This window comes from Arabidopsis lyrata (assembly GCF_000004255.2).
Source record: "Arabidopsis lyrata subsp. lyrata unplaced genomic scaffold ARALYscaffold_1, whole genome shotgun sequence".
Taxonomy (NCBI): domain Eukaryota; kingdom Viridiplantae; phylum Streptophyta; class Magnoliopsida; order Brassicales; family Brassicaceae; genus Arabidopsis; species Arabidopsis lyrata.
Window position 1 is genome coordinate 1,227,154 of NW_003302555.1, and position 25,625 is coordinate 1,252,778.

The window sequence follows — 25,625 nt, forward strand, 5'->3', positions numbered from 1 at the left end:
GATCTCAACATCAGAATGCTTATAAAAAGATTCTGTTGGTAAACTTAAGTAGTGGAGTAGAAGATATTATTTATTCCGACTTTTCCTTTCTTTTTCATCTCCTTTTGATGTCTCTTTTTCTCCAAACTCTCCACGGCTCCACTCCTTTTTCTCATTCGTTTTGTTACTAAAAATTTGCATTTCTTTTATTAATCTCGAATCTAAATAATTCGTCATTAAACATGATAATGTATTTGACTAATGAACCATCATTTGACAGTGAATTACATGTTTTTGCCATCTTTTTTTATTTTGATACCTTTGTTTTTTATAAAACAGCCTTTTTTTGTTCTTGTTAAAACAGAATATTCCTTGGTAATAAACTAACATGACCAAATTTTCCATATATATCAAGTTATCAACCATTTAAGTTTAATGAAGCTTTTTGAAAATGAAAAACTAGTGCGTAGAGAGTGGAGACAACCACTAAATTAATTTTTCGTCGTCAACATCAGAAGTTTCAAACAATTCCCTATAAAAACTGAGTTTGCTCTATATATTTTATTAATATCGACATCCAGGAAAAGAAAATAAAAAAAGTCCAGAATATCGTCCTCTATATGATAATTAAAATCGCTTTCAAACTTCTACGGTAACCCGACATTTTCTGTTTTTCCTCAATAAAGATTTTTTTTTTGTTAATTTTTTCACCCTTTCCGATAAAATTTATTAGGCAACCGTATCTTAATCTCCGATCTTTCCGCTTCTATCTGATTTTGAACTCAGGTTCGTTCAATATTTTTCTCCAAACATCTTCTTTGCTACCAAAATTCTGGAATTAATCAACTTTCGATATATGGTTCCATTAAATCTCGTTTAGATTATAGATTTTTTTTTTTTTTTAGTTTCGGGCTTTTCCTTTTTTAGATTAAGAGTTCATATTTTGGAATAATTAAAAGAAATGGATTCTGCGAGAAGTTGGTTTCACAAGTTTCAACCACGAGATAAGCCTCGGAAAAAAGACATGTTCTCCGGAAGCGCTTACGGCGGTGGCGCGACAGAAACCACCGCCCCCGACGGAGGAAATGAAACAGAAACGGCGGCAAAACTTCCACCACTAGGCGGTGACGGAGAAGCACTCTCTAATACAACAAAACAGAAAGTTGCTGCAGCCAAACAGTACATTGAGAATCATTATAAGGAACAGATGAAGAACCTCAACGAGAGGAAAGAGAGGTATAAATATATATAATATATCTTTAAACATATTATATATATTCTTGATCGGTTTATTTAGTTATTTATATTTGGTAGACGAACAACGCTTGAGAAGAAGCTAGCAGATGCAGATGTATGTGAAGAAGACCAAAACAATCTTATGAAGTTTCTTGAGAAGAAAGAAACTGAGTACATGAGACTCCAAAGGCATAAAATGGGTGCTGATGATTTCGAACTCTTAACTATGATTGGTAAAGGTGCTTTTGGAGAGGTTCGAGTTGTTAGAGAGATCAACACAGGTCATGTTTTTGCTATGAAGAAACTCAAGAAATCAGAAATGCTTCGTCGAGGCCAGGTTACATAATGTTCTGCACCGCATTTTCGGTTTTACGAGTTCTTATTTGAAAGTTTTGAAAATTTCTTGGTAGGTGGAGCATGTAAGAGCAGAGAGGAATCTATTGGCAGAAGTAGACAGTAACTGTATAGTGAAGCTTTACTGTTCTTTCCAAGACAATGAGTATCTTTATCTGATAATGGAGTATTTGCCTGGAGGAGATATGATGACACTTCTGATGAGGAAAGACACTTTAAGTGAATATGAAGCTAAGTTCTACATCGCTGAAGCTGTTCTCGCTATCGAATCTATCCATAACCGCAACTATATCCACAGGTTGGATCTTATAACTAAGTCATTATTGATCACAAAGAAAAATGTGTTTTAATTTTGTTGTTGTTTGGTGCATGCAGGGACATAAAGCCGGATAACTTGTTGCTTGATAGATATGGACATTTGAGGTTGTCTGATTTTGGACTATGTAAGCCATTGGATTGTAGTGTTATTGACGGAGAAGATTTCTCGGTAGGAAATTCGGGTAGCGGAGGAGGTTCAGAGAGCGTATCAACCACTCCTAAACGCTCGCAGCAAGAACAGTTGGAACATTGGCAGAAGAATCGAAGAATGCTTGTATGTACTCCTTATCAATAAAACTGAAACAACATTCCGGTTTAGTATGGTTTCAGTGTTGATTTATAATCGGTTTTCTATCAAACATTATCTCTAATTTGAATTATTTCTTTAATTAATGAGTCTAACTTGTTCTTGGTGTATAACACTGATGATATAGGCTTACTCAACTGTTGGTACACCAGACTACATTGCACCTGAAGTCTTGTTAAAGAAAGGATACGGCATGGAATGTGACTGGTACGTACACGTGTCTGTTTTCAATTTGTTAACAAAGAACCAAGAAAAACATTCCAAGTCTTTAGAAAGTGAAAAATAATCTTCCAATTCAGGTGGTCACTAGGAGCTATAATGTACGAAATGCTTGTTGGGTATCCACCCTTTTACGCCGACGATCCAATGTCCACTTGTAGAAAGGTTCAAATAATTTAAAAAATTAATCATTTGACTTTTGTTTTTTTTCTAATGAACTTTATGTATTTATTAGCTAGAATTCATACATGTAAAAAACAGATAGTGAATTGGAAAACACATTTGAAGTTCCCTGAAGAAGCAAGGCTATCACGAGAGGCAAGAGATCTTATTGGTAAGCTCTTGTGTAGCGTTAACCAACGACTAGGCTCTACTGGTGCCTCACAAATTAAGGTATCTTTCTCTTTTTACTTCTATAGTAAAAGTTGAAAGTTTTAAAAACCCACAATAAATTTCATAAGTCGAGTTGATCCAATCCACAAAATGTCACATGCAGGCACATCCTTGGTTTCAAGGTGTAGAATGGGAAAATATTTACCAAATTGAAGCTGCGTTTATTCCTGAGGTCAACGACGATTTGGATACTCAAAACTTTGAGAAGTTCGATGAGGTTGGTCTTTTATCTTCTTTTTTTTGTTCACATTAATTGTGTTAAGCTAAAAATTGCTATTTACTGTGTATCAAATTCCTTGATTTTCTTAATGCATGTTTAGGAAGATAATGAAACTCAAGCACCCTCTAGAACAGGGCCATGGAGAAAAGTAAGTCTGAGTTAATTACCTTTTACTAAAAAATAAAGACAACAGAAAATTTGGAACTTCATGATCACACACACACTCCCTTTATTTTGTTTGCTATAGATGTTATCTTCAAAAGACATAAATTTTGTCGGCTACACATACAAAAACTTTGAAATCGTCAACGATTATCAAGTCCCCGGTATAGGTATGTATATATAATTTGTCTTGCAACATATCAATTAATGCCTTACATAATTCAATATCAGGAACAAAACTCTAACGAACATTCCGGTTTACATTAACTTCAGCCGAACTAAAAAAGAAAGAGACAAAATCAAAGAGACCATCGGTAAAGTCACTATTCGGTACGTGAAAATCTCTCATTAATTACTAAAACCATCGGTTAAGTTCTTTCTCTCATATTCTTGTACATAATCATAATCGGGTTTTTCACAGAGAGCGAATCAGAGTCCTCGTCGTCTTCTGGTTCGGAGCAACAGACCATTAACCGGAGCTTTTCGAATCCGACGCCTCGTGGAATGGAACCCAACCTCAGACGTCTAGACTCTGAGTAGATATCTGTGTCTTTAAACCAAATTAAACCGGAAATAATGAGCTAAACTACTAAAAACTAATGTAAACCTAATCGAGTTACAGATTTCGACTATTGTTCTTTTCTTTATAGCTTTTTTTGTTTGTTTGTTTGTTTGTTAACCCTAATCTGTAACTGTAAATGGTAATAGTACATTATATTGCGTATTAATGTAAATTACATAGGTGGTAGGACGAAGAAAGAAAATTAATCCAGCATTAATAGATTACAAGTGTTGTGTTTTTAGTCCCATCTTTGAGATCCAAATTTCAAGATGGTTATACGAAAAAAAGATTTAATTTTATAGTTATTACCTAAGGAACAAATTAGTAATAATTATATAAGGACCAAATGATTTATGATATAGTTTCGTCCACGTCTAGTAGATTGGCATGAGACTCGTACTTTCCTGATTGAGTCACAGGCACATTCCGTACAGGTAAAGGTTTTTCCGTTTTCCCAGAAATTATGCTTATCAAAATTGATATAGATGTAGCTTAAGAGTAAATATCACATTTTGGGGCAGAGAAAACAAAAACCTCACTGGAACAGCTCGGTATGCAAGTGTGAATACTCACCTTGGAGTCGGTGAGTGTTTTTTTCCTATATGAATTTATTGATATCCCAACCGTTATGTATTCGGATCTGATAAGTAATTTCTCTTGCTGGTGTCTCTAAAGAACAAAGTCGAAGAGATGATTTGGAAGCACTTGGTTATGTGCTTATGTATTTCCTCAAAGGGAGGTAAGAGTCTACAACTTCCATACCGATCTTTAAACTTCTCTGTGATCGTCTTTCTCAATTTTGGTATCTCTTTTCAACAAATGTTGAATTGTTTTCTCTTAACATTATTTCTTTCAGCTTACCCTGGCAGGGATTAAAAGCTGGGACAAAGAAGCAGAAGTATGACAGAATTAGTGAGAAAAAAGTAGCAACTCCTATAGAGGTATTGGAAATTCGACATTTGGCTTTGAGTATTGTGATTAGTTTTAGCTTTGATGACTTAGCATTGATGTGAAGAACAGGTATTGTGTAAAAATCAACCGTCTGAGTTTGTTTCATACTTTCGTTACTGCCGGTCTCTACGGTTTGATGACAAACCTGATTACTCTTACCTGAAGAGGCTATTTTGCGACTTGTTTATTCGAGAAGGTTCTTATCGCACGTTTCTTATTCAAGCAAATAATCTCTGTCCCACCGCTTTCATAATTCTTATTTTCATTCTCAATGACAGGTTATCAGTTTGATTATGTATTTGACTGGACAGTTCTGAAGTATCCTCAGATTGGTTCCACCTCTGGTTCTAGTTCACGGACACGGGTAATTTATTCTGATTTCTCCTTTTGGTTCTTAAGTTTCTCTCTATTCAAGCTTAAAAATTTGAATTATTGTTTCAGAATCATACAACTGCGAAACCGGGGTTAAGTGCAGGACCTTCTCTCGAAAAACCGGAGAGGATTGCTGGTAAACTGTCCCTTTGTTTGTTTACTTTTGAATCTTAAACCGATTTCCTGCTTTAACTGTTTTTTTCTTTTGAATTTTGCAGGAAAGGAGACTCGCGAGAACCGGTTCTCGGGTGCAGTTGAGGCTTTCTCAAGAAGGCATCCGACAACTTCTACTCCGCGTGATCGCTCGGCATCAAGAAACTCCGATGATGGGCCTTTGTCTAAGCATCCGGTAAGATCCCTTACCAAATCGGTTTTTCAGATCAAATTTTTGGTTCAGATTTGGTTTGGTTAGAGCGGAGAATGCAATCCCTCACTAGACTCACTGTATTTTACTCTAATTTTCACAGCCTGGTGACTCAGAAAGACCACGCAGTTCCTCAAGATACGGAAGCTCTTCGAGGAGAGCAATTGCGTCAAGCTCTCGACCAAGTTCCGCAGGTGGACCAAGCGATAGTCGATCCTCTAGCCGTCTGGTGACATCAACTGGAGGAGTCGGAACGGTAAGCAACCATGCATCAACAAGCCAGAGAATCCAACCAGGAAACGAATCCAAGACATCGTCTTTTTCGCGTGCAGCTAGAAACACTAGAGAAGATCCATTAAGGAGGAGCTTAGAGCTTCTCTCTCTCCGAAAATGAAACCTGACAAAGAAGAAAGTCATTATACGTACAAACCAAACGAACAAAACAATAGACAGATAATCGTAAGAGAATCTGCGTTAAGATACATAAAACGTTCCATATATACGTATATAGTTTATTTTGTATATTTAAAACAGTTTTAGAAGCCGAAATTTCATTATGACGCAGACTCAAAAACACACTTTTGTTGGTAGGCTTCGATCTATCTGTAATAAATAAAAAATATAAATTGTTTACCCTGTGTTTGATTTTTTGTCGAGTTTGAATCCGATTAATCGTAAGAAGGTGGTGGAGAATCATACCGGTTTCATATGGGTCGGTTATTATTTAACCGCAATAAAACTAACGGGGGCAATTGTGACTTTTTGTCATAGAGATTAGGGCTAGGGTTTTTGACCAGCCGCGTGCTATTTATGATCATCTTCTTCCTTTCTCTATTTCTTACAACTATCGATCTATACATTAGGGTTCTTCTTCAATCGCTTAGGGTTTTATGAGATATCTATAGACTATTGATTAGGTTTCTTCTTAAATTGCTTAGGGTATATATCTAGTTCTGATGGTTTGCAGGAGCCTCCCGGGCTAATCTGATAACTAAGGTACTTGAGGAAGTAAGCCCCAAAGCTCCTGCTAGATTATTTTGCCGTTTGTGTTGCAGATTGGCCTTATTCCTTAGGCTTTTCTGTGTCAAAAAAGCGGCTATATCTATATATCTCTCTTTTCTATATGTGTTTTGATTTGAGCTGTGTTTGTTGATGGAATCGAATTGGTATCAATAATGTTTGTTTTGTTTTGGCAATGATTATAAACTTACCCGCGCTTCTGAGATTAGGTCAATGAAGCAGATACGGTAAATACATGGTTGAATTCCTTAATATGAGCCATTGTTTTCTTCTTTTTCTTTGTTTTTTCTCTGAGTTTTGTTTGTTTGGCAATGATGATGAATTGTAACAGCTTGATACGCCAGTTCTGCTTCAGATAATTCTTGATCGAAAAAGCTTTATTCCTATCTGAGCCTTTAGTTGTTGAATTTTGAGAATGTCGATGATGATCTAATCCAATCTTACGAGGTGCAGTGGAGCTGAGACCCTGTTTTCAGGGAGAACCCCTTGGCAGAAGCTGCAATTTCTATGACTTGTATGGATTTTACTGAGACATTTTCATACAACTCTCGGTTTTATTGATTTGAGTTTAAACTATACACTTGCACTTGTATCTTAGTGCTTGTAGTCTGAAAAAACTCATATATTCTCAGTGTTCTCATCAGCTTCCGTCTCTTTTTTATCCATGGGACTAGAGTTAAACAAGAACACTACATTTTTCTCTTCCAATTTTACATTATTTTTTTGTTTTCTTGTTTTGAGTTTCTGATTTCGTACACAAGAGTATGTTGCCTGCATGAGATTGGAGATAAATATTAAAGCATATTAAGGACTCTGGTGCCTGGTGGAATGGATATGCTTATAATGCTTCTTGGGACTTATGAATTGAGGTTTTGTGTTGATAGGTAAATGCTGAATCATTTCCCTATTACAAGTTATTGGATGACTAAAGGGCTGCTACGTTTCGAATTTCTTGATCCCCTGTTGTAGAATTGAGCCAAATACTTCCATTTTCTTCTTTTCCAGTGCTATTCCAATCTCAACTCCATTACTGCCGTCTCTGGACTCTGAGAATGCGATTGAACCACCTGTTTCTATGTGCACTATCTCCATTTTGCAGGGCTTTCCTAACCCAAAATCCATATCATACAGTCCCAATTTCGGAGCTCCTGCTATTGAGGTTGGAAAACGGGACATGACCCATTTACGTACTCCTTGTCCCCATGTTGGTGCTGTTTTCAGTAGATCGCTTGATAACATATCTTTGATTCTCGCTGTGATTGCGTCTGAAGCAGCCAAAACGCATTTCTCTCCTAACAAATCTCGTTTCTTGACAGATACGATCCCAGGAGCCATGCAGTTGCCAAAGTATGTTTGTGGTATTGGTTGTGTGTACTTGAGACGATTCCTGCAATCCACATTGATCATCAAGTGAAAGACTTCGTCTTTGTCTTCCTCCTCAGCCTCTGTTTCACTGTCTTGAACAATTGTCTTCATCAAGCTTACCCAAATGAGAGCTAGAGTTACCACGAAGGTAGAAACAGGAGATTGATTCTCAGACTGCTCTTTAACCCAGCTCTTGAGATTGTCTATCTGATTCCGGCTCATTGTAAAAGTAGCTCTAACCATGTTCTCAGGCGTAACATGTGAACTGTTTTTTCCAGAGTTTTGGCTCCAAAACCGCTCCAAATGTCCTGCGCCTACCTCTCCTGGGTCCTTGATCATGTTTCTGCAGCTGTGAATAGGCAGAGGGGGTAGAAGAACCGTGGCAGGATCTTTGCCGTTGGATTTGGTCAGTGACATCCAATACTTCATGAAGTGACTGAAGGTGACTCCATCCGCTACAACATGTGTAGCTGAGTTGCCTATACAGATTCCGGCTCCAGGGAAGATGGTGACTTGCATCGCCATTATTGGCCGCATCTGAATTCCTTCCGGAGAGACATGAGGAGGAGGTAACTTGGGCAAGACGCCATGCAACACCCTGATATCTTTAGGGGAATCAGTTTTCAGTTGGTTGAAGTCGGTTTCAGTAGACTCTGCTACAGTGAAAACAAGAGAGTCTTCGCCATCGTTGTACTGTAAGTATGGAGGGTCGGGACGAGACGGGATGATCAGTTTACCGGCGTAAGGGAAGAAATGCTGGAGAGAGATGGAGAGTGATTGTTTAAGGTTGGGTACAAAATCTTTGAGGAAAGATTCAGTTGAGTTTTGGTAAGAAAAGAAGAAGAGAGAATCGGCGAGTGGGAGAGTGAGCCACGGGGCATCAAAGAAGGTGAGAGGAAGAGTGGTGGATGGAACAGTGCCGGTTGTGGGAGAGATATGACAGGTCTCGATGATGTTAGGAGGTTGAGGATGAGCCATGGTGTGATTAAGTTTGGAGGAAATGAGTTCATTAGTTCTCTTTTTATAAAAGGAAAATGAAACCACCGGGCAAGTGAAGAAGTTGATTCTGTCACATTTGGTCAAATGCTTTGTCATGTGCCCCAACCTCCACAGCCACCATTTTGTTTGGTTTTCAAAACATTTGTTGGGCCTTTATGTTTGCTTGATCAATGGAGCCAATATCAATCGAATCCATAATCGTTATTTTTTCAGAAATCTTATCAACTTCGAAAAACGAAAACATATTACTTGAAGTACACAATTAAATTTTCATATAAAAATTCCATACTAAATTGCATGCAATTAGATCAATGGTATTTTATTGTTGCAATTAAATTGTATTTTATAGTTATGGAAAAACAAATGTACACAGTATCAATTGTACTTTCAGTTTACCACTATGTTGTTTGTATAGATAAAAATTCAGAGTGGCATCTTATTTAACTCAATTTTTATATGAAAAAACAAAACTGGAAAATCTTAACGGTCTGCAGTTGAACCCAATATAAATATATAATTAAATAGCACTACAAACTAAAATAAAGTTAATTAAACCTATGGGCTGAATTGTTTTGATTTGTTCACAGAATTTAAGATTGGGCTTCGGTGGTTTATTAGGCCCATTAATAGAAGCCCTTAAATGCTGTGTACTTTCTTTCTCTGCCTCTCATACGCTCTCTATGTTCTCTGCTTCTTCGTATACTTTTTGATCGAGCTCTCATCTCTCGTTTGTAATAAATGCATAAAGGTAATAAATGACACAAAGAATTTAACGAGTTCAGGCCTCCAATGTGGAAACCCTACATCTCGCCGGGGATTTTTACCCCGGAAATTCCACTATTTTCATCATATCTTCTTGAGTTACACAAATACACCAACCCTATTTAGTAGTCTTTGTTATCATCCTCAACATAATATCAACTTGACCCGCTAATACTTCTATCTCCTCTGGTTTGCGTCGGATCTTTCATCAACCCTAGTTAGATAATAAACTCATAATTCCCCAATGCGAGGGCATCATTAGGATTGTCCATCAGCACCATCATATCATCATCTTCTTGCTGCTGTTGTTGCTGTTGAGTAACGTCACGATCTTCTTGTCCCTCCAGAAGTGTCATCGCAAAATCATCAGCCAAACCGATTAAACCTGCAGCCTCTTCTTGCACTTGTTGGTTCGACATCATCATGACGACGTTATTGTTGTTGTTGTTGTTGTTCTGCATCGGTGTAGGAACCGGTATCTCTTCTTCTTGCTGTTGTTGTTGTTGTTGTTGGGTAACGTCACGATCTTCTTCTCCATCTAGCAACATCGACTCAGGGTCATCAGAAAAACCGGTTAACTCAGCCTCTTGTTGTTGCTCACAATCTTCTTGTCCCTCTAGCATCGTCTCAAGCTCATCAGGAAAATCGGTTAAGTCAACCTCTTCTTGCTCCTCACGATCTTCTTGTCCCTCTGGCATCTTCTCAAGCTCATCAGTTAAACCGGTTAAATCAGCCTCTTCTTGCACTGATTGGCTCTGTAAGATGTTGTTGGTGTTCTCCGCCACCTGAGTCTGATGAGCTTGATGATTAACGCGTCTAATCTTGTTGACCTTCTTCTGTTTCTTGTATCGGATCCGACACAAGACCAACTTTTGCTGCTCATCACTCTTGTGAAGAGAATACTCCTGCATCAGCCAATCAGTTTTGACAAGCTCTCCGTGCACTTTCCTGTGGTACGTGAAAGACTGCTGGTAACCCATCACCCTTTGATGTCCGTCCTTGATCTCTTCTTTCCCATCGTTGCTTCTCCAAGTGCCGCCTTCGCTTCCTCCTCTTCCGGGTACCTTCCGTTGCACGCTTGAACGTCGTTTAGTCAGCTGAACAAAGTAGTACCACTCCTTGTTCTTGAACAGAGGATTGTTTACGTGAGGAAGAAGCCACGGCTCGTCCATGTAGACGTCCATAGTTGTTATGAAACTGCTCTGCTTCCTCTCCACCATGTTTCGAAGATAAAACCTCACCAAACCTAGATCTTTAGGAAGAAACCGTGATCCAACCGGAAAAGACTTCATATCGATCCTGTGGATTCGAAGAAGAACTAGCTAAGGTATATATAATTCCTAGGTTAAGTAAATCTCTAATTCGTCTTGTAATAATGCTCTGTGAAGGAGAGGGTGATGGTGTGTGATCATGAATATATAGACTACGTCATGGGCCAAACGGATTTTCTTTTGTCAGCGATTAAACTATTTTTTTTGGAAAGAATATGACGGTTGTAATTAAATTTATTTGGTTATTTGAGATGATAATTAGATAGGATTCGAATCAATAATATATTTTTTTTGTTTTGTTTATTACAGATTCTAACCTTAGATAGAATCTATAATATACATGAGACCATGAGGATCACATTAGATTCTAGACGTATCTGTAGTGCCGGCCCTGAGCACAGCCACTTGAGGCAATGGTTTGTGGCTCCAAAATTTTATGTTGCAAAATGAGGCCCCCAAAAATATTTTATGTTGCAAAGAGAAGTCCCATTTTCTTGAAATTTTAAGATTTGATATCAGTTTTTAAAATATATCTATAAAACCCAACAAATTTTTTCTTTTTTGCTTGGGACCCATATTGTTCAGGGCCGGCCCTGCGTATCTATATCTTGTAGACTTCTAATATTTTCCTCTTAAATTATTTTATTTGTTATTTTTTTTCATTATCTTACTTACGATTTCTTTAGAATTTTCCTGTTTCCCTGAACTAATAATATCTTTTAAATTATTAAAGTTTTAATAGAACCAAACTTCTTGGCGAACAAATATTTGTATGCAAAATCTTACCAAAATAAAAAATTTGTATGCAAAAAACAAAATAGACTTACAATAGAAAGCAAAGACGTTTTGGACATTGCAGGGAAAAGCTTGGCAGATAAAAAAAAGAAAAATAAAGTCACTACATTTGTTTAATTGTTTATATATCCACAAATCTTCCCAGAAAGCAAACCGTAGAAGACACATTGAATGTAGAAATTTTTTGTCTGAAACATCTTCAAGCTCACGGCACTTCTTCTTTCTATCTAAGCGCAGCCAACCGCTTCTCCAGTTCATCGATTTCAGAACTGCACAGAAACATCTGAGGTTTAATTTCGATAAAGGTATGTCCTAGTTGTGATTAGTGGATACTATACCTGCCAACATTCTCTGCATTCTTCCCACCAATTTTACCTTTTGGAGCAGATGATAACTGCAGATGGATAAAAACAGAGACGAGCGAATATTAATCACGGAGAAGACATGAAGACACAGAAGAATGATGAGAATCGATGGTTAAAAACAAACCTGCGAGGCGATATCAATGCCGATTTCATCAAGAACCTAATCAGTAAAACAAAAAAAGCTTTGTTTAAACCTTTGAAAACAGTCTATTTTAGAAATTGAACCGATAGGTAGAGGGCGGAAATGTACCTGGTTTGTCAAATCCTCTGTTTCGTCCTCAGCTTCGTCATTGTCTAAAGCATCATCTATGGCATCTGACATCATCTCAGTCTGAATACCACATGCATTAGTCAGACTAATGAGACTGTTTGAGTGTTCATGGATTTTAAAAAAAGATGGATTTGATAGAACTTACAGTCATGTCCATTTGTGCAGACTGCTTTTGAAATTCTCTCATAACCTTAGCCTGTTTTGCTGGATCCATATTCTGAAAATATCAAAAACATCTTTTTACATTGAAGAACAAGTTCTAAACACAAAAAAAAACCCACCACAATTCCTGCTGGATTTATGTTCTTCCTACAACGAGATAACCCTCAAAAACTGAACTTGACGAATCCAAACAAATCACTTAAACATGGGCAAATCTGATCCGTGTTATATGAAAATCTGACCTTGCTCATAGCTGCCATTGCCTTAGTGGCACCTTGCATTCCAGCAGCAACTGAAGTGTGCGCATGCATAGCCTAAACACCAAAGTGAAAGTTTCCAATACTCAAATTTAGATATTACTATCTTCTTGGTTTATAAACAGAAATATTGGAGAATGAAATGATATAAGTTTAAATTAACAAACCTGTGTATGAGTAGCTATGCCTCGCATTTGAGCTCGGCTACCTTGTAAGTTAGCTATTTGCTGCCTTAGCCGGATCAATTGCCGAGCAAGAATCTTAGTTGCTCCCTGCATAAAAACAAAAGATGTAGAGTACATAAACTAGACCCTATTACAGAAACAAAACTCGAGCGCTCAAACCCGAAAAAAGAATTACCGATAAGGAATACCTCATTCCCTGATTTAGCAGTTCTTTTTATCTCGAGAACAAGCTTTTTCTCCTATCAAACATGAAAGAAAAGGTTTTCAGATATGTCCCTTGAAAAAAAGAGTGGATGGAAACATTACTACATGAGCCACATTCATACTTCTGATTGCAGAGATCCGATTTCCTTTTCGATTCCTGAAGCCGCGTTGCGAGACAAAACACGTAAAGGAGGAAATTTTAATCAGTTTGAGAGGAATTTAGGTATATATCAATTAAAACTTGAGCAATATCTAGTTTTGGCCATGAAATTTAGTAGCTTATCCATCAAGCAATCAAAAATCAATGATTTAACCCTTTTCTAGATTCAATAATCAAATCTTAAAGCCAATCATATGAACAAAGAATACCTCTTGTAGCTTGTGTCATCTCTCTCTTACTCTCCCTAAGCACTTCTGCAATTGCCAAATAAAAAAAACGGTACATTCAGATTCATACAGTCATTAATAGACATAAAGATTGTCGAATTGAGACGAAACCAAGCCAGATTCCAAAAAGAAACATTGGAGATATGATCACGATCGCGCCACAGAATTACAGAAGAAGTCAACTTTTTAGCAATTTAGAAGAAACCCAGATGATCAAAATTCCATTTAGGTTGTTGATCAATCGGAGAAACAAAACCTAATTTAGAAAACAAAATCCAAAAGAAAGAAAAAATCGAAATCAAACCTCTCGGATTTGGTTTCTTAGTGAAGATGTTCATGTTTTTTCCCCTTGCTTGTATTTTTTTTTCTCTGAGAAATTGGGGTGTGCTTGAAGATGGTCTCAAAGCTTTAAGAACACGGAGACTCTGTACCAGAGAGGCAGAGAAAAGAGAGATTTGGCTTCAAACGTGATCGCAGCAAAAAATTTTGGAGGTTTTAATTTTCTTATCGATTACGTAAATATTCTTATTTCCGACTTATTAGTATAATGATTTTTTGGTTTTACTGTGATAGTTTTTGGGAATTTGCTAAAATGTGTAATTTGTGAAAATTCTAGCAAATGTACCATATTTGAAATGGATTAAACATCTATACTACATTTGGTGTTTGTGTGGCAATTCTTGGACGATTTTGCCTTTCTCTGTGCGTCAGGTATGTGTCAGGGGAAGGAGCTACAGTAGACGCTGGTTGGGAAACGAGGACAACTTTGTGTCAGAGAAGAAGGATAAAACATTGCATTACCATGGACAATAATTATGAAATAGAGTGAATGATGTCCTCCAAGAATAAGTCCAGATCTCTTGATTATCCATCGCCAGATGATGTGGTTTTACCAGCCAGAGATTTGGATTTACTCGGGGACAACTTCTCTTGATTGTTCATCGCCAGATGATGTGGTTTTACCAGCCAGAGATCTGAATTTACTTGGAGACAACTTGATCTTTATTTTATTCTGCCAAAGAGCCGAAGACGAAGATCTAGATTTATTCGGGGACAACTTTGTTTTACCACAGGGACAAAAACGGTTACCAATGCGTTAGGAGAGAGACTGTGGACGGCAGAAAATTCGGAGAGTTCCATCAACCGCAGGGTCTTGTCTCAGTAAGTTGGAGGATAGAATCGTCTTTTCACATGATGAATGTGATATGGATGCTAAGTGGGCTCAGAAAGTGGTACTGGGCCTAAACTTTTTGAAAAAAGTGGTATTGGGGCTAATTTTCCCATAATTTTTGGTAATTAAAATTTCCACAAATTATACCTAAAACGTTATACAAAATATAATTAAATCGATTTTTTTTTTTATCGATTTCCACACATAATTGTTTTTAATTAAATTCATCGTTCGCCTAAAAACAAAATTAATTTTAATCCTAGGCAAAAGGAAACTGTAAGATATGGTGGGGTTGACTCTGGTCAAAGAGAAAACGGCCGGTGAGGAATAAAATTAAATATCTCTCGAGGTCCTCCACTCTCCTCCTCCTTCACTTTGATAACTTTCCGGCGAAATCTATCTTTTTTTTTTGCCGATTAGTGATCGGAATTGCTTGTTCGTTCAACTGCCAACTTCTTTCCTACTCGGTGCAGGAATCTTACTATTCCAATCACTTGTCTATATCTGGAAACAAATCGTCACTGATTTTGTATCAAATTCGAAAACTAGGGTTTATCGAATCGGTTGCTGTTTCTCAAATTATAAGTATTCGAGCTGTTGACACAGTAGCGTCGTCTTTTCATAGCCGCTGTTGTCGAATTTTGAATTTCTCGATTTTCGCGGCGCTTTTGTTACTCCAATTGATTCAAGGAGTTTGAAGGAGTAGGGTTTCTCGTTGCGAATAAGCAGGAGATCATGGATATTGACGGAGTAGACGATGTTCATATTTTAGATCCTGAGCTCTTGCAGCTCCCGGGTTTATCTCCTGCTCCGCTCAAGCCAAGCTCTCATATTGCCGATGAACTCTTCTCTCAGTGGCTCTCACTCCCTGAAACTGCCAGATTGGTACCTTATCTCTACTCTTCCTTGGCCTCTCTTTTACACTAGTGTGTTCCATGACCCTGGTTCATGTTTCTGTAGGTCAAGTCTTTGATTGATGATGCTAAATCTGGAACACCAACTAATGTATCCAAGAATTACGCCACCACTGATGTTTCCGGTGGAAGTGCTTTGCCTGCTGTGTTTCTGAGCAGCAGCACTCCCCCGCTATCTCCACGAAGCTCGTCTGGGTCCCCTCGTTTCTCGAGGCAAAGGACTAGCCCTCCTTCTCTCCAGTCTCCTCTGCGATCATTCAAGGAGCCCAAGCATGAACTCATTCCTCAGGTTTGTTCTCATTTTCTGCTGATCCCCACACATGGATATGTATTGCTCTGGACTTGTGATTTTGGTGTGGTATGTATGTTCACTTGATTGGTCATTGAAACAGATAGCTTCGTTAGTAGATGCAAGGTACAGTTTAAACCGAGGCTACTAATTTGTAGGTAAAATTGATTTGAAGGGAAAATGGTCCTTCACTGTGACATGATAATAAGTCTAGCTCACAACAGTTCATATGTTTATATTGTCTGCAGTTCTACTACCAACACGGGCGTCCACCAGCAAAAGACCGAAAGGAACAGTGTATATCCATGGTTGATCAATTTTTTAGAAACTATATTGATGGACTACATGTACATGGTGATGTTTTAATTCAACTTTTGCTTTCATTTTTGTCCTTGTAAAGAATATTTAAGGCAATTCATCTTAGCATTCGTGTTCCTCTTGCAGAATTCAAATCCATTACGAAAGAAGTCTGCAAGCTGCCTTCTTTTCTTTCTCCTGCACTTTTCAGAAAGATCGATCCCAATTGCACTGATATAGTTACAAGGTAATATGCTATTTATTCTTTATAAAATTTATTTTAATAGTAGTTAGTTGTAGGTATGTATGTATGTGTATGTAAAATAGTGTGAGAACTTCGGTTACTTGCTCTATTTTCTTATAAAACTTTGTTGGGTAATTGGTGCTTTACTAATGTTTGCTGATTGACAAATTGTCCTCAGGGATGCGTTTATCAAGTATTGGATTGATGGAAATATGTTATCTATGGACACAGCCTCCCAGATATATAATATACTAAGGCAGCAGGGCTGCAAGTACCTCAGACAGGTCTTTCTGTGATTCTTCTCCCGCTTTTCCTCAACCGCGTTCTGATTTATTTTGCAACAATTGTCTTCCTATTTTAACCCATTGCGCCAACGATTTTGATCATTTCTTGGATTTGGCTACAGGCAGACTTCAAACCAGTTCTTGATGAGCTTCTGGCAACACATCCTGGGTTAGAATTTCTGAGGACGACAAGCGAATTTCAAGAAAGATATGGTAGGAATCATTGATTTGTGACTTACTGATGTCATGGGTGTTAAATATGATGAAACCTACTCGATTTTCTTTTCTATGCTAAATAAGACGTCCCTTCTGTGGATACACCTCTATATCTCTACTGGTTATGTACATATGTTAGATTTATACCTGTACTAATTAAATCCTTTGTTGATTACCCAGCTGAAACTGTCATCTACAGAATATTTTACTACATTAACAGATCCGGAACTGGTTGCCTTACTCTTAGAGAGCTGAAACGTGGAAATCTAATTGCTGCTATGCAACAACTTGATGAGGAGGATGACATCAATAAAATTATTAGGTGATTTTAGTTTTCTTTTTCATAATATCCTAACAATTAATATTTTAAATTGAAACATGTGCAACAGAAAATGTTCTATTGTTAGATAAGAGGTAAACAAGCCTGCAAAAATGTATTACATTTTAGAGGGTCTATCACATATAACATTAAACAGTTGAAAAGGAAAGAGCTATATGAGTATCGGCTAAGCCTTCATATTGTTTCTGTAACAGATCTTATGCCTGATGTAACCATTTGCAATCATGTCATTTCTTTTAATTTTCAGGTACTTCTCCTATGAGCACTTCTACGTCATATACTGCAAATTTTGGGAACTTGATGGTGACCATGATTGTTTTATTGATAAGGACAATCTCATCAAATATGGTAATAATGCCCTTACCTACAGGATTGTTGATAGAATATTTTCACAGGTTGGTTCCCGAAATTGTTCCTGCCTAGACCTTCTTCAAGCTAAGTTACATAGTATGATGTGAAACTTTTTATTTGATCTCCATGCATGTTGTGGCTATGTTTCTCCTTTAGGTTCCTAGGAAGTTTACGAGTAAAGTTGAAGGGAAGATGAGTTATGAAGATTTTGTGTACTTCATTCTTGCCGAGGAAGACAAGTCTTCCGAGCCTAGTCTTGAGTATTGGTACACATGTCCCCCCCTCTGTGTTGATGTTGGTTTTTCTTAATGTTACTTTAGATCACAAGATCTTGATATATATACTACAACCGAGTCAAAACCAGTGACATATGTAGACTTGTCCATAACAAGTCCCCTTTCTCTGATATTATTTACTAAGCATTGTATAGTATCATTTTTTCATGAACATAGGATCATTGTTTGCGCCAACAATCTAACATGTTGGTCACTGTTCATCAATTTTTGATGAACCGAAAACACTCCCTTTGAACCTCTGATATGATACGAGTTCATAGCCTAGTATGTTCATCTATCTACTATGGATGTCAGACTCAATATTTTTGCATGTCCGTGTATTTTTCTTGACAGCTATCGAAATCTTCTGTGCAGGTTCAAGTGTGTAGACTTGGATGAAAATGGCGTAATCACTCCAAACGAAATGCAGTTTTTTTTCGAAGAGCAGCTGCATCGCATGGAATGCGTAACCCAGGAAGCTGTTCTTTTCAGCGATATCCTATGTCAAATAATTGACATGATTGGACCCGAGGTTAGTTACTTTACATAGGAGAATATGGTTGGTTGTTTGATTTTTCCGAGCTCTTTTTTTTTTCTTTTATTATTTATTTGACTGGAATCATCTATATGGTGAATGTCCTTGCAGAAAGAGAACTGCATCACCTTCCAGGATCTGAAAGGATCCAAACTTTCAGGAAACGTCTTCAATATACTCTTCAACCTTAATAAATTCATGGCATTTGAAACACGTGACCCATTTCTCATTCGCCAGGTAAGTTTGGCTTTCCAGTGGAGTTTTTATAGGACTCATAGAGGAAAAAAATAACAAAGAATATGACTGCTTAACTGCCTAGTAGTTCGGATTGATGCAATTAGAAGAAGTATAATTCTCTTTCATTGCTGTAGGAAAGGGAGGATCCAAATTTGACAGAGTGGGATCGTTTTGCTCAGAGAGAGTATGTGAGATTGTCAATGGAGGAAGATGTAGATGAAGTCTCAAATGGGAGTGCAGATGTCTGGGATGAACCACTCGAACCTCCATTTTAGTCCATAGTGGTAAGTTCACACTGCTTGTGTATAGGAAATGCAAATGCTTATAAATTTTAGTAAAAATTCTGTGATTTATTGAGTCGAAAACGATCTTGACAATAGAAACCTTCCAAAATTTAGTAGACTTATGATTTGAGGTTTTCCCTGGAGATAGATCGATGATCAGAGATTGGAGGTCACTGTTGTTTCCAGACGTTTCTGGCAGTGAAGGAGATTCATCATCATCTGCAAAGAGTCTCAACCAAATTCATGAAATTTTTGCAATTTTTTTTTTTATTTCATTATAGGACTATTTCAAGTTGGGCCCTCTCTCCCTCTACATCATCTAATGTCCATATAAACAGTTGGATTGTCTTATAATGAAATAACAAAGTAACAATGTACAAAAAGATTCTGGATTCTATTTTTTTTTTTTCCCCTTTTGATATGAAGTTTCATTTGATCTTTAATACGAGATAGCTTGAGATTTCGAAACTAAAATATGGTTTGATAAGATCGAATTGTGTAGCATTTTTTCAAAATACGAATTGATGTAGTTTGATAAAACATTTAAGAAAAAGGTCCAACTCTGAAATCTGAATTGTTTATACTCTTTAGTCTTTAGTGTTACACGTTGCATTGATATATTTTAACTTAAAAAAAAATGAAATCTGAATTGTATATCTCTCTAGTCTTACACTAGGCCCGGGCATTCGGGTACCCGTTCAGGTTCGGTTCTTTTTTTTCGGGTATCGGGTCTATTCGGGTAGGGGGTCAAGACCCATTCGGGTATTCTAAAAATTTGGTTCGGGTTCGGTTCGGGTTCGGGTCGGTTCGGGTATTTTAATAAAAAAAGCAAAATACCCGAAAATAACCAAAAATACCCGAAATATTTTCGGGTTCGGGTCGGGTTCGGGTTTTTAACTCATATATACCCAAATCTAACCGAAATACTCGATTTATCGAAAATACAATGGTTAATTTTTACCCAAATATAACCAAAAATATCTAAAATACCTAATATATTCGGATTTATGATTGTAATTTTAGGTATTTCGGGTATTATAAATATAAATATAACTAATATTTATAGGTGTATATTTGTATTCAGGTACATTCGGGTACATTCGGGTATTGGATTCGGTTCGGGTTCGGTTCGGGTAGGAGGTTAGGACCCATTCGGGTATTTTTAAAAATCGGGTTCGGGTTCGGTTCGGGTATTGTTCGGGTTTTTCGGTTCGGGTATTCGGTTCCGGGTATTTTGCCCAGACCTATCTTACACGTTGCATTGATTATATCTTTTTAGTTAAAATGAGAAGACATTATTATTTTTTCTTAGAGTAATTGTACCCTATATCATTTGACTTGAAAGTAATTGAGTCAAAGGAAAAGTGGTAATATAGTAAATTTTGATGATATAATTTACCCCTAAATATGACGAAAATACCCTACTTCTTCAACCTTTCTGTGCATTTTTTCTCCTGTGCTCCCTTCCTCCATCTCTCCTCTTACTTAATCTCTCATAATTTGAATTAAAGAAAAATGATTGATTTTCTGGGTATTCTTCTCCATTTAATTGGTATTACAATTTTTTTTTCTTTCTCAAATCCCCAAAACCGTTTCTATTTGTTTTCTTTTCTCCATATTCAGATCTTTTTCAATCCATTGAGTAATTTGATTTTTCTCACTCGGTCCTTTTCCTATTTCACTCGATCTTCTAGAAATTTTCTGAAATTTCAGACTTTTCCGACGAGCTCCTCAGCCTCTCCGGCGAGCTCCATCATGCTCAACCACATCCGATTCTCAGGTAATCTCTTTCTCATCGATTTTTCAAACAGTTAATCGATTTTGAGTTATTTGTTTTTCTGCCTTCACAATAACTCCACCTGAAATCTTTCTGTCAGATACTTTCTGGTTCATCCATAAAAACCTGTCTAGTGTAGACACAAGGGAGAGATTAGATGTTACCTAAGATGAAAGGTGATGTTGGCGGTCGGATTCATCGAAATTTTTTGAGACTATCCGATAGGAAAGAAGACGAAGGAGTTGTCTATTGATTCATTGAATTGGGAGCTGCCGTGAAATAGGCAGAGGCTGAAACTAATCTCTTCTCTTTTAATATAGGAGTATTTTGGTCATCTATTTTTTTTTCTCTCTCTTATCTTGCAAACACAAAAATATCTTTAGTATATAATTAATTACTTTCAAAAATACTGGTACGCACCTAATTGACTCTTTTTCTTATAGTTGATAGAAGGTGCAAGTCACGCGTTTAATGTGCGCGTGTTTAGTTAATTAAACTTGTATATAGAGTAAGCGCGTGGTTATATTACAAAACACGAGATAACCCTAGAAAGATCTCTCGATCTCTGGTTCGAAGAAATCCACCAACTCCGATTGTTTCTCTTAGACAAACCCAAATCAATAAATTCGTTCCAATTCCAGTGTGCTTCGGAAATGGCATCCTTCAAGTTGATGTCTTCTTCCAATTCCGATCTGTCTCGCCGTAATTCTTCGTCTGCTTCATCTTCCCCTTCTATAAGATCGTCGTCTCACCATCTCCGACCAAATCCTCTCGCCGATCACTCCCGAATCAGTTTCGCTTACGGCGGAGGCAACGATTACACTTTCGCGTCTGATTCAAAGCCCTTCGAGATGGCGATTGATGTTGATTGGAGTATCGGAGATCGGAACAGCGTTAACAACGGTAAGAGTGTGGACGATGTTTGGAAAGAGATTGTATCTGGAGAGCAAAAGGCCATCATGATGAAGGAGGAAGAACAAGAAGATATGATGACGCTTGAGGATTTCTTAGCCAAAGCAGCAATGGATGACGGAGGTTCAGATGAAATTGATGTTAAGATTCCACCGGAGAGACTCAACAACGACGGTAGCTATACATTCGATTTTCCGATGATGTCTCAGCCGCAGCGACACAGTTCGTTTCAGATGATTGAAGGATCAATGGGTGGAGGAGGAGGAACAATGAGAGGAAAGAGAGGGAGAGTGATGACGGAGGCAATGGATAAAGCTGCTGCTCAGAGACAGAAGAGGATGATCAAGAACCGTGAATCCGCTGCTAGGTCTCGAGAGAGGAAACAGGCTTATCAAGTTGAGTTAGAGACTTTGGCTGCGAAATTAGAGGAAGAGAATGAGCAGCTTTTGAAGGAGATTGAAGAGAGCACTAAAGAGAGATACAAGAAGCTCATGGAGGTTCTGATTCCGGTCGATGAAAAACCAAGGCCACCATCTAGGCCCTTAAGCAGAAGCCATTCCTTAGAATGGTGAAGAGTTGTAACAAAACTTTTGTATGTAAAAAAATAAAAACATATGGGCTTGATTACTATATTATAATCTTTATAGTAAAGTGATGGTGATATGGTTACTACTTTGTTACCTGTAGTGTCTCTCAGGGATGTAATGTATTATAGCTTTTGTTGATTTTTTTTTATATCGTATCGACTAGACTAGAGGGATAAGTTCCTTTTTCTAAACATTTGTTCCCTAACAATTTTGTTGGTTGTTGAGAAATTAGAAAGTGTGGTTGGTTGTGTTTGATTAGGCAGGAGCAGAGAGTATTTCGTCTTCTTTATTCTCTTGGCATCGATTTAGCATCTCAAGTTGGCGTCGTAAATGCAAAACCTGTAACCAACCAAAGCAAAACGAATTAACTGATTTTACTACATTTTTCTCATCTAATGGATTCAGCCTTAAAAAGAGTCCTTAGCTACATGAGGTAATCCTCAGACTATATAACTCAGTTTCGATTCTGTTTCTTTTCCTCAGAATTAGAAAATATATAACTCAGATTCCAAGTGAAGAATGGCTTTAGTTATGTACCTCTTGTTGAAGCAAATTCGGGAGGCTAACCATGGAAATTAGCTGTTTCATTTCTTGCAAAAGTGACTGGTCTTTGATACCTGACCACGTCTGTGGAGGTAAAGCCAACAGAAGAGCAGTGAATACATCGTTCTCGGATGGGTAAGCTACCACTGTCACTTTCTCCTCACCAAGACCTTGATGTAAAACAAAAAGAAAAAAGTGATTTCTTGAATAGAACTTTGCACACTACTAACTTCAAACCAAGTTTTCTTGAATGCTAGCTGAAAAATGAAGGTATCTTTTGGATTTTATAAGTCACAAGCTAGCTTAATAACTATCCATCCTGTAACATGATCTAGGGCTAAGATTAGTGATGATAAATTAGTAGACTAGTTTGTTGCCGGTTCATTGGAATATAAACTTCCAATATTAGAAAGATTCCAAGGTGGTTAGGTAAGTTCTGATTGCGACTTTCAAAAATGTCCGAAATCTATTTATGGAGACACTATCCGTCAGTACTGGACACGGATCCCTGTCCCTAAGCACTTCGTCGTACCAATCAATGACTATTAAAAAGATAACCAGAATGCAAGAAGAACTAACATACCTTTGATACATTTGACACAAGTTTCCTCACAACAAGACTCATCTGATTCATATCCCGATAAGATTTCATCTCCTTTGTAATAAACCTTAGCAGCAACATATGGCAGATTGTCTTCGTAACCCACAGAGGATAGAAACTTATCTACGTGCTTGAACAGTTTAGTTTCTTGCACTTGTTTCAGTAACTCTTGCTACAGCAAAACGAACCGTAGAACAGTGATGAATATATTGATGAAATATAAACATGGAAAACTCAAGTTCAGAAACAAATTGACAAGATAATACCTTTGAGTCGAGCCTTGATTTCTCTTCTGAGCTAAGATTTTGATTTACATCCTCTATTCTTCGAATCTCAGCCATCCATTTGATAAATTGGTTGAAATTTGCTGGAAGTGACTTGAATACAACATATACAACTCTGAAATCGATAATAATCACTCAGCGTCCAATTTGAAAGAAATGTCTTTGTAATAGCAGCAACTACTAATAGGATGACTTTGGACTTACAAGTGTATAGAGCAATCCTGGTTCTCTGTGGGGTCTCGATATAAGCATGAACCTGGAAGTTAAGCAGAATAACAGAAAAGCGAATTGGGTAAGAAAGAAACGGATTACAGTCTTTACTCATAGAAGAAAAGCCTAAGAAAAAGAAAAAAGATAATGCACCCTCTACGTCTCCCTGTTGACTGATCAATACTGTCCATGGCATCCCAAAGAAGTTTAAGAGGAACCCAGTGAGGAGGATACTTGAAACGAGCGACATCAAGAATCAAAGCCATATCTCTTTCAGCGTTATAACCACCAATAGGTGAAAAATGGCCTGTTCCAGTCTGCAATCAGATACATTAGAATCCGATCAACATGGGACTTTATAGCCAGACATGAAGGGTAGTGAAATTCACTTGTAATAAAACTGCTGTTATTATACAGAGTTTAGGCCAAATAAATGGTACCTGCTTGAGTACTTGTCTATGATATGTTGAGATCATATGACAATTATCAGAAGTGGAACATTTGACCACGTATTTGCGGAAATCATCAATGGTGCTCTGATTTGTGCGGAAAGCTTCGACTTTTGCTCCTGAAGAATGAGCCAAACAGACAACTTTACCAAACGAAATGCCTTTATCCTTCACTATTTCAAGGGGCTCGCAACATTCCAGCATTGATTCATCAAACCACCTCCAAGGCCCTGTGGAAAACCAAAAAAATTCAAAAAGCCACAACAAATGTGGTAATCTAGAAGATAGAAGTCTCCGGTAGAGGTATACCTTTCCATTTTCTCCCCGGGTCAATAGAAAGAGAGTTCAAAACCATAGAAAGACTAGCTAACCCACAAAAAGCTGGCTCAGACTGAGTCTGAAAATAAGAAATCAGCCTGAAAAATCCTTCCATAGTGCCTTTCTGAAGCGCTTCATTGAAGATTTGCTACAAAGACAATGTCAAAAGTTAAATTCTCAGGGCTATCAAAACCATTTATCAGGGAGCATGCTTAGATCTCTCTCACCAACAACTAAACTTGTAAAAGCAGCAAGGGGTTTAGGGTTTTACGAGTTTTACACAGTTCCCAAGAAAACAATCCAATTTCTAAATTCTAGACGTAACCAAATCAATCCACAGAAAGAAAGAAAGAAGAAAACCCAAAAAATCAGTGATCGTCTCTAACCGGAAGCAAAAGAATAGTTAAAACCCAGAACCCTAATTTTCAAATCCATGGATCGAAAAAAGTTGAGAATACGCACCTTGCCTTCAACAGAAGCGAAATCTATCGCCGGCGGGGTAGTAAGAGACCGCCGATACAAACTCGCCATAGACATTGTCAGAGTTTGCGCACAAAAGAGCAAACTTGCACCGAAAGAATCGGGGATGGGTTCGAAAACAATGGATAAGAAGAGCTCTCTACGAACTATCGAAAAAATGGAGAAATGCTTTCCATATAAAGAAGAGTAACGTTCGGAGAGGAGTTTCAAATGCGGATTCAATGGAGTCCGAAGAGGGAGAGACACAAGGTTGGTAAAGTCAAATGTGTAAACCGCGGAGACTGATACTCCCATTATCGTCCGGTTATTTATCCGGTTTATATCGGTTTGGGAATAATTCTGATTTGAATATTAATTGACCTTTGACCAGACCTACTTTTTTTCTTTTTTCTTTTTTGCAACTGGGAAAATTGTTATTTATTTTATTCTTACACCATGCCAAGGCAGATTATACCTAAACAGATAAAATAAAAACAATTCCTCCCAAAGAAATATGGTTCTCTAATTCATTACCTCTTAACGATATATTTTAGACTACTATATTAAT

The 25,625-nt window shown here is 37.5% G+C and overlaps 8 protein-coding genes and 1 long non-coding RNA gene across 18 annotated transcripts; 4 read left to right on the top strand and 5 right to left on the bottom strand.

The window, feature by feature from the left end:
- The first annotated feature begins 396 nt into the window (after positions 1-396).
- On the top strand, positions 397-3,977 carry LOC9325547 (serine/threonine-protein kinase tricorner). Of its 4 annotated transcripts, none has more exons than XM_021014437.1 (13): positions 397-765; positions 907-1,215; positions 1,294-1,552; positions 1,626-1,867; positions 1,945-2,161; positions 2,322-2,401; positions 2,494-2,578; positions 2,675-2,806; positions 2,910-3,023; positions 3,127-3,174; positions 3,274-3,358; positions 3,462-3,518; positions 3,610-3,977. In XM_021014437.1, the coding sequence occupies exons 2-13, from the start codon at positions 941-943 to the stop codon at positions 3,726-3,728; spliced, it is 1,713 nt and encodes a 570-aa protein (XP_020870096.1). In that variant the 5' UTR covers positions 397-765; positions 907-940; the 3' UTR covers positions 3,729-3,977. The 4 variants fall into 4 exon arrangements, 3 of the variants coding, with proteins under 3 accessions (XP_020870096.1, XP_020870095.1, XP_002889483.1); XM_021014436.1 differs by having other exon boundaries at positions 397-631; positions 713-1,215; XM_002889437.2 differs by having other exon boundaries at positions 397-1,215.
- Positions 3,978-4,166: 189 nt separating this feature from the next.
- On the top strand, positions 4,167-6,077 carry LOC9325548 (casein kinase 1-like protein 9). Its single transcript, XM_002889438.2, has 9 exons — positions 4,167-4,184; positions 4,272-4,333; positions 4,426-4,489; positions 4,607-4,691; positions 4,771-4,897; positions 4,980-5,065; positions 5,143-5,209; positions 5,292-5,422; positions 5,541-6,077. The coding sequence occupies exons 3-9, from the start codon at positions 4,470-4,472 to the stop codon at positions 5,829-5,831; spliced, it is 807 nt and encodes a 268-aa protein (XP_002889484.2). The 5' UTR covers positions 4,167-4,184; positions 4,272-4,333; positions 4,426-4,469; the 3' UTR covers positions 5,832-6,077.
- A 984-nt stretch (positions 6,078-7,061) lies between these two features.
- LOC9325549 (coumaroyl-CoA:anthocyanidin 3-O-glucoside-6''-O-coumaroyltransferase 1) lies at positions 7,062-9,087 on the bottom strand. Its single transcript, XM_021013581.1, has one exon. The coding sequence runs from the start codon at positions 8,915-8,917 to the stop codon at positions 7,394-7,396; it is 1,524 nt and encodes a 507-aa protein (XP_020869240.1). The 5' UTR covers positions 8,918-9,087; the 3' UTR covers positions 7,062-7,393.
- A 309-nt stretch (positions 9,088-9,396) lies between these two features.
- Positions 9,397-11,151, bottom strand: LOC9328250 (NAC domain-containing protein 6). The gene has a single exon (XM_002892142.2). It carries the CDS (start codon positions 10,873-10,875, stop codon positions 9,802-9,804), a length of 1,074 nt encoding a protein of 357 aa, XP_002892188.1. The 5' UTR covers positions 10,876-11,151; the 3' UTR covers positions 9,397-9,801.
- Positions 11,152-11,636: 485 nt separating this feature from the next.
- On the bottom strand, positions 11,637-13,976 carry LOC9328251 (vacuolar protein sorting-associated protein 2 homolog 3). The gene is made up of 11 exons (XM_002892143.2): positions 13,785-13,976; positions 13,463-13,507; positions 13,216-13,250; positions 13,078-13,128; positions 12,872-12,976; positions 12,690-12,761; positions 12,431-12,502; positions 12,265-12,345; positions 12,139-12,174; positions 11,988-12,043; positions 11,637-11,918 (listed from the first exon to the last, which is right to left on the bottom strand). The coding sequence occupies exons 1-11, from the start codon at positions 13,816-13,818 to the stop codon at positions 11,873-11,875; spliced, it is 633 nt and encodes a 210-aa protein (XP_002892189.1). The 5' UTR covers positions 13,819-13,976; the 3' UTR covers positions 11,637-11,872.
- A 971-nt stretch (positions 13,977-14,947) lies between these two features.
- Positions 14,948-19,333, top strand: LOC9328252 (probable serine/threonine protein phosphatase 2A regulatory subunit B''epsilon). 7 transcript variants are annotated; one of them, XM_021014000.1, is made up of 13 exons: positions 14,948-15,536; positions 15,612-15,854; positions 16,103-16,208; positions 16,299-16,398; positions 16,574-16,679; positions 16,802-16,892; positions 17,076-17,217; positions 17,483-17,630; positions 17,743-17,852; positions 18,237-18,393; positions 18,508-18,633; positions 18,768-18,917; positions 19,014-19,333. In XM_021014000.1, the coding sequence occupies exons 1-12, from the start codon at positions 15,387-15,389 to the stop codon at positions 18,906-18,908; spliced, it is 1,620 nt and encodes a 539-aa protein (XP_020869659.1). In that variant the 5' UTR covers positions 14,948-15,386; the 3' UTR covers positions 18,909-18,917; positions 19,014-19,333. The 7 variants fall into 7 exon arrangements, with proteins under 7 accessions (XP_020869659.1, XP_020869656.1, XP_020869657.1 ...); XM_021013997.1 differs by having other exon boundaries at positions 19,032-19,333; XM_021013998.1 differs by having other exon boundaries at positions 19,035-19,333.
- Positions 19,334-20,422: 1,089 nt separating this feature from the next.
- On the bottom strand, positions 20,423-20,949 carry LOC110225417. The gene is made up of 2 exons (XR_002329762.1): positions 20,859-20,949; positions 20,423-20,776 (listed from the first exon to the last, which is right to left on the bottom strand). It is a non-coding gene; the product is annotated as an uncharacterized LOC110225417 (long non-coding RNA).
- A 271-nt stretch (positions 20,950-21,220) lies between these two features.
- LOC9325550 (G-box-binding factor 4) lies at positions 21,221-22,340 on the top strand. The gene has a single exon (XM_021013807.1). It carries the CDS (start codon positions 21,348-21,350, stop codon positions 22,176-22,178), a length of 831 nt encoding a protein of 276 aa, XP_020869466.1. The 5' UTR covers positions 21,221-21,347; the 3' UTR covers positions 22,179-22,340.
- On the bottom strand, positions 22,222-25,447 carry LOC9325551 (glutathione gamma-glutamylcysteinyltransferase 2). The gene is given in 8 exon segments (XM_021013806.1): positions 22,222-22,532; positions 22,731-22,906; positions 23,320-23,509; positions 23,604-23,877; positions 23,985-24,148; positions 24,272-24,510; positions 24,590-24,746; positions 25,061-25,447. Coding segments are annotated over 8 exon segments (1,596 nt in total). The 5' UTR covers positions 25,373-25,447; the 3' UTR covers positions 22,222-22,448.
- Positions 25,448-25,625: the final 178 nt, after the last annotated feature.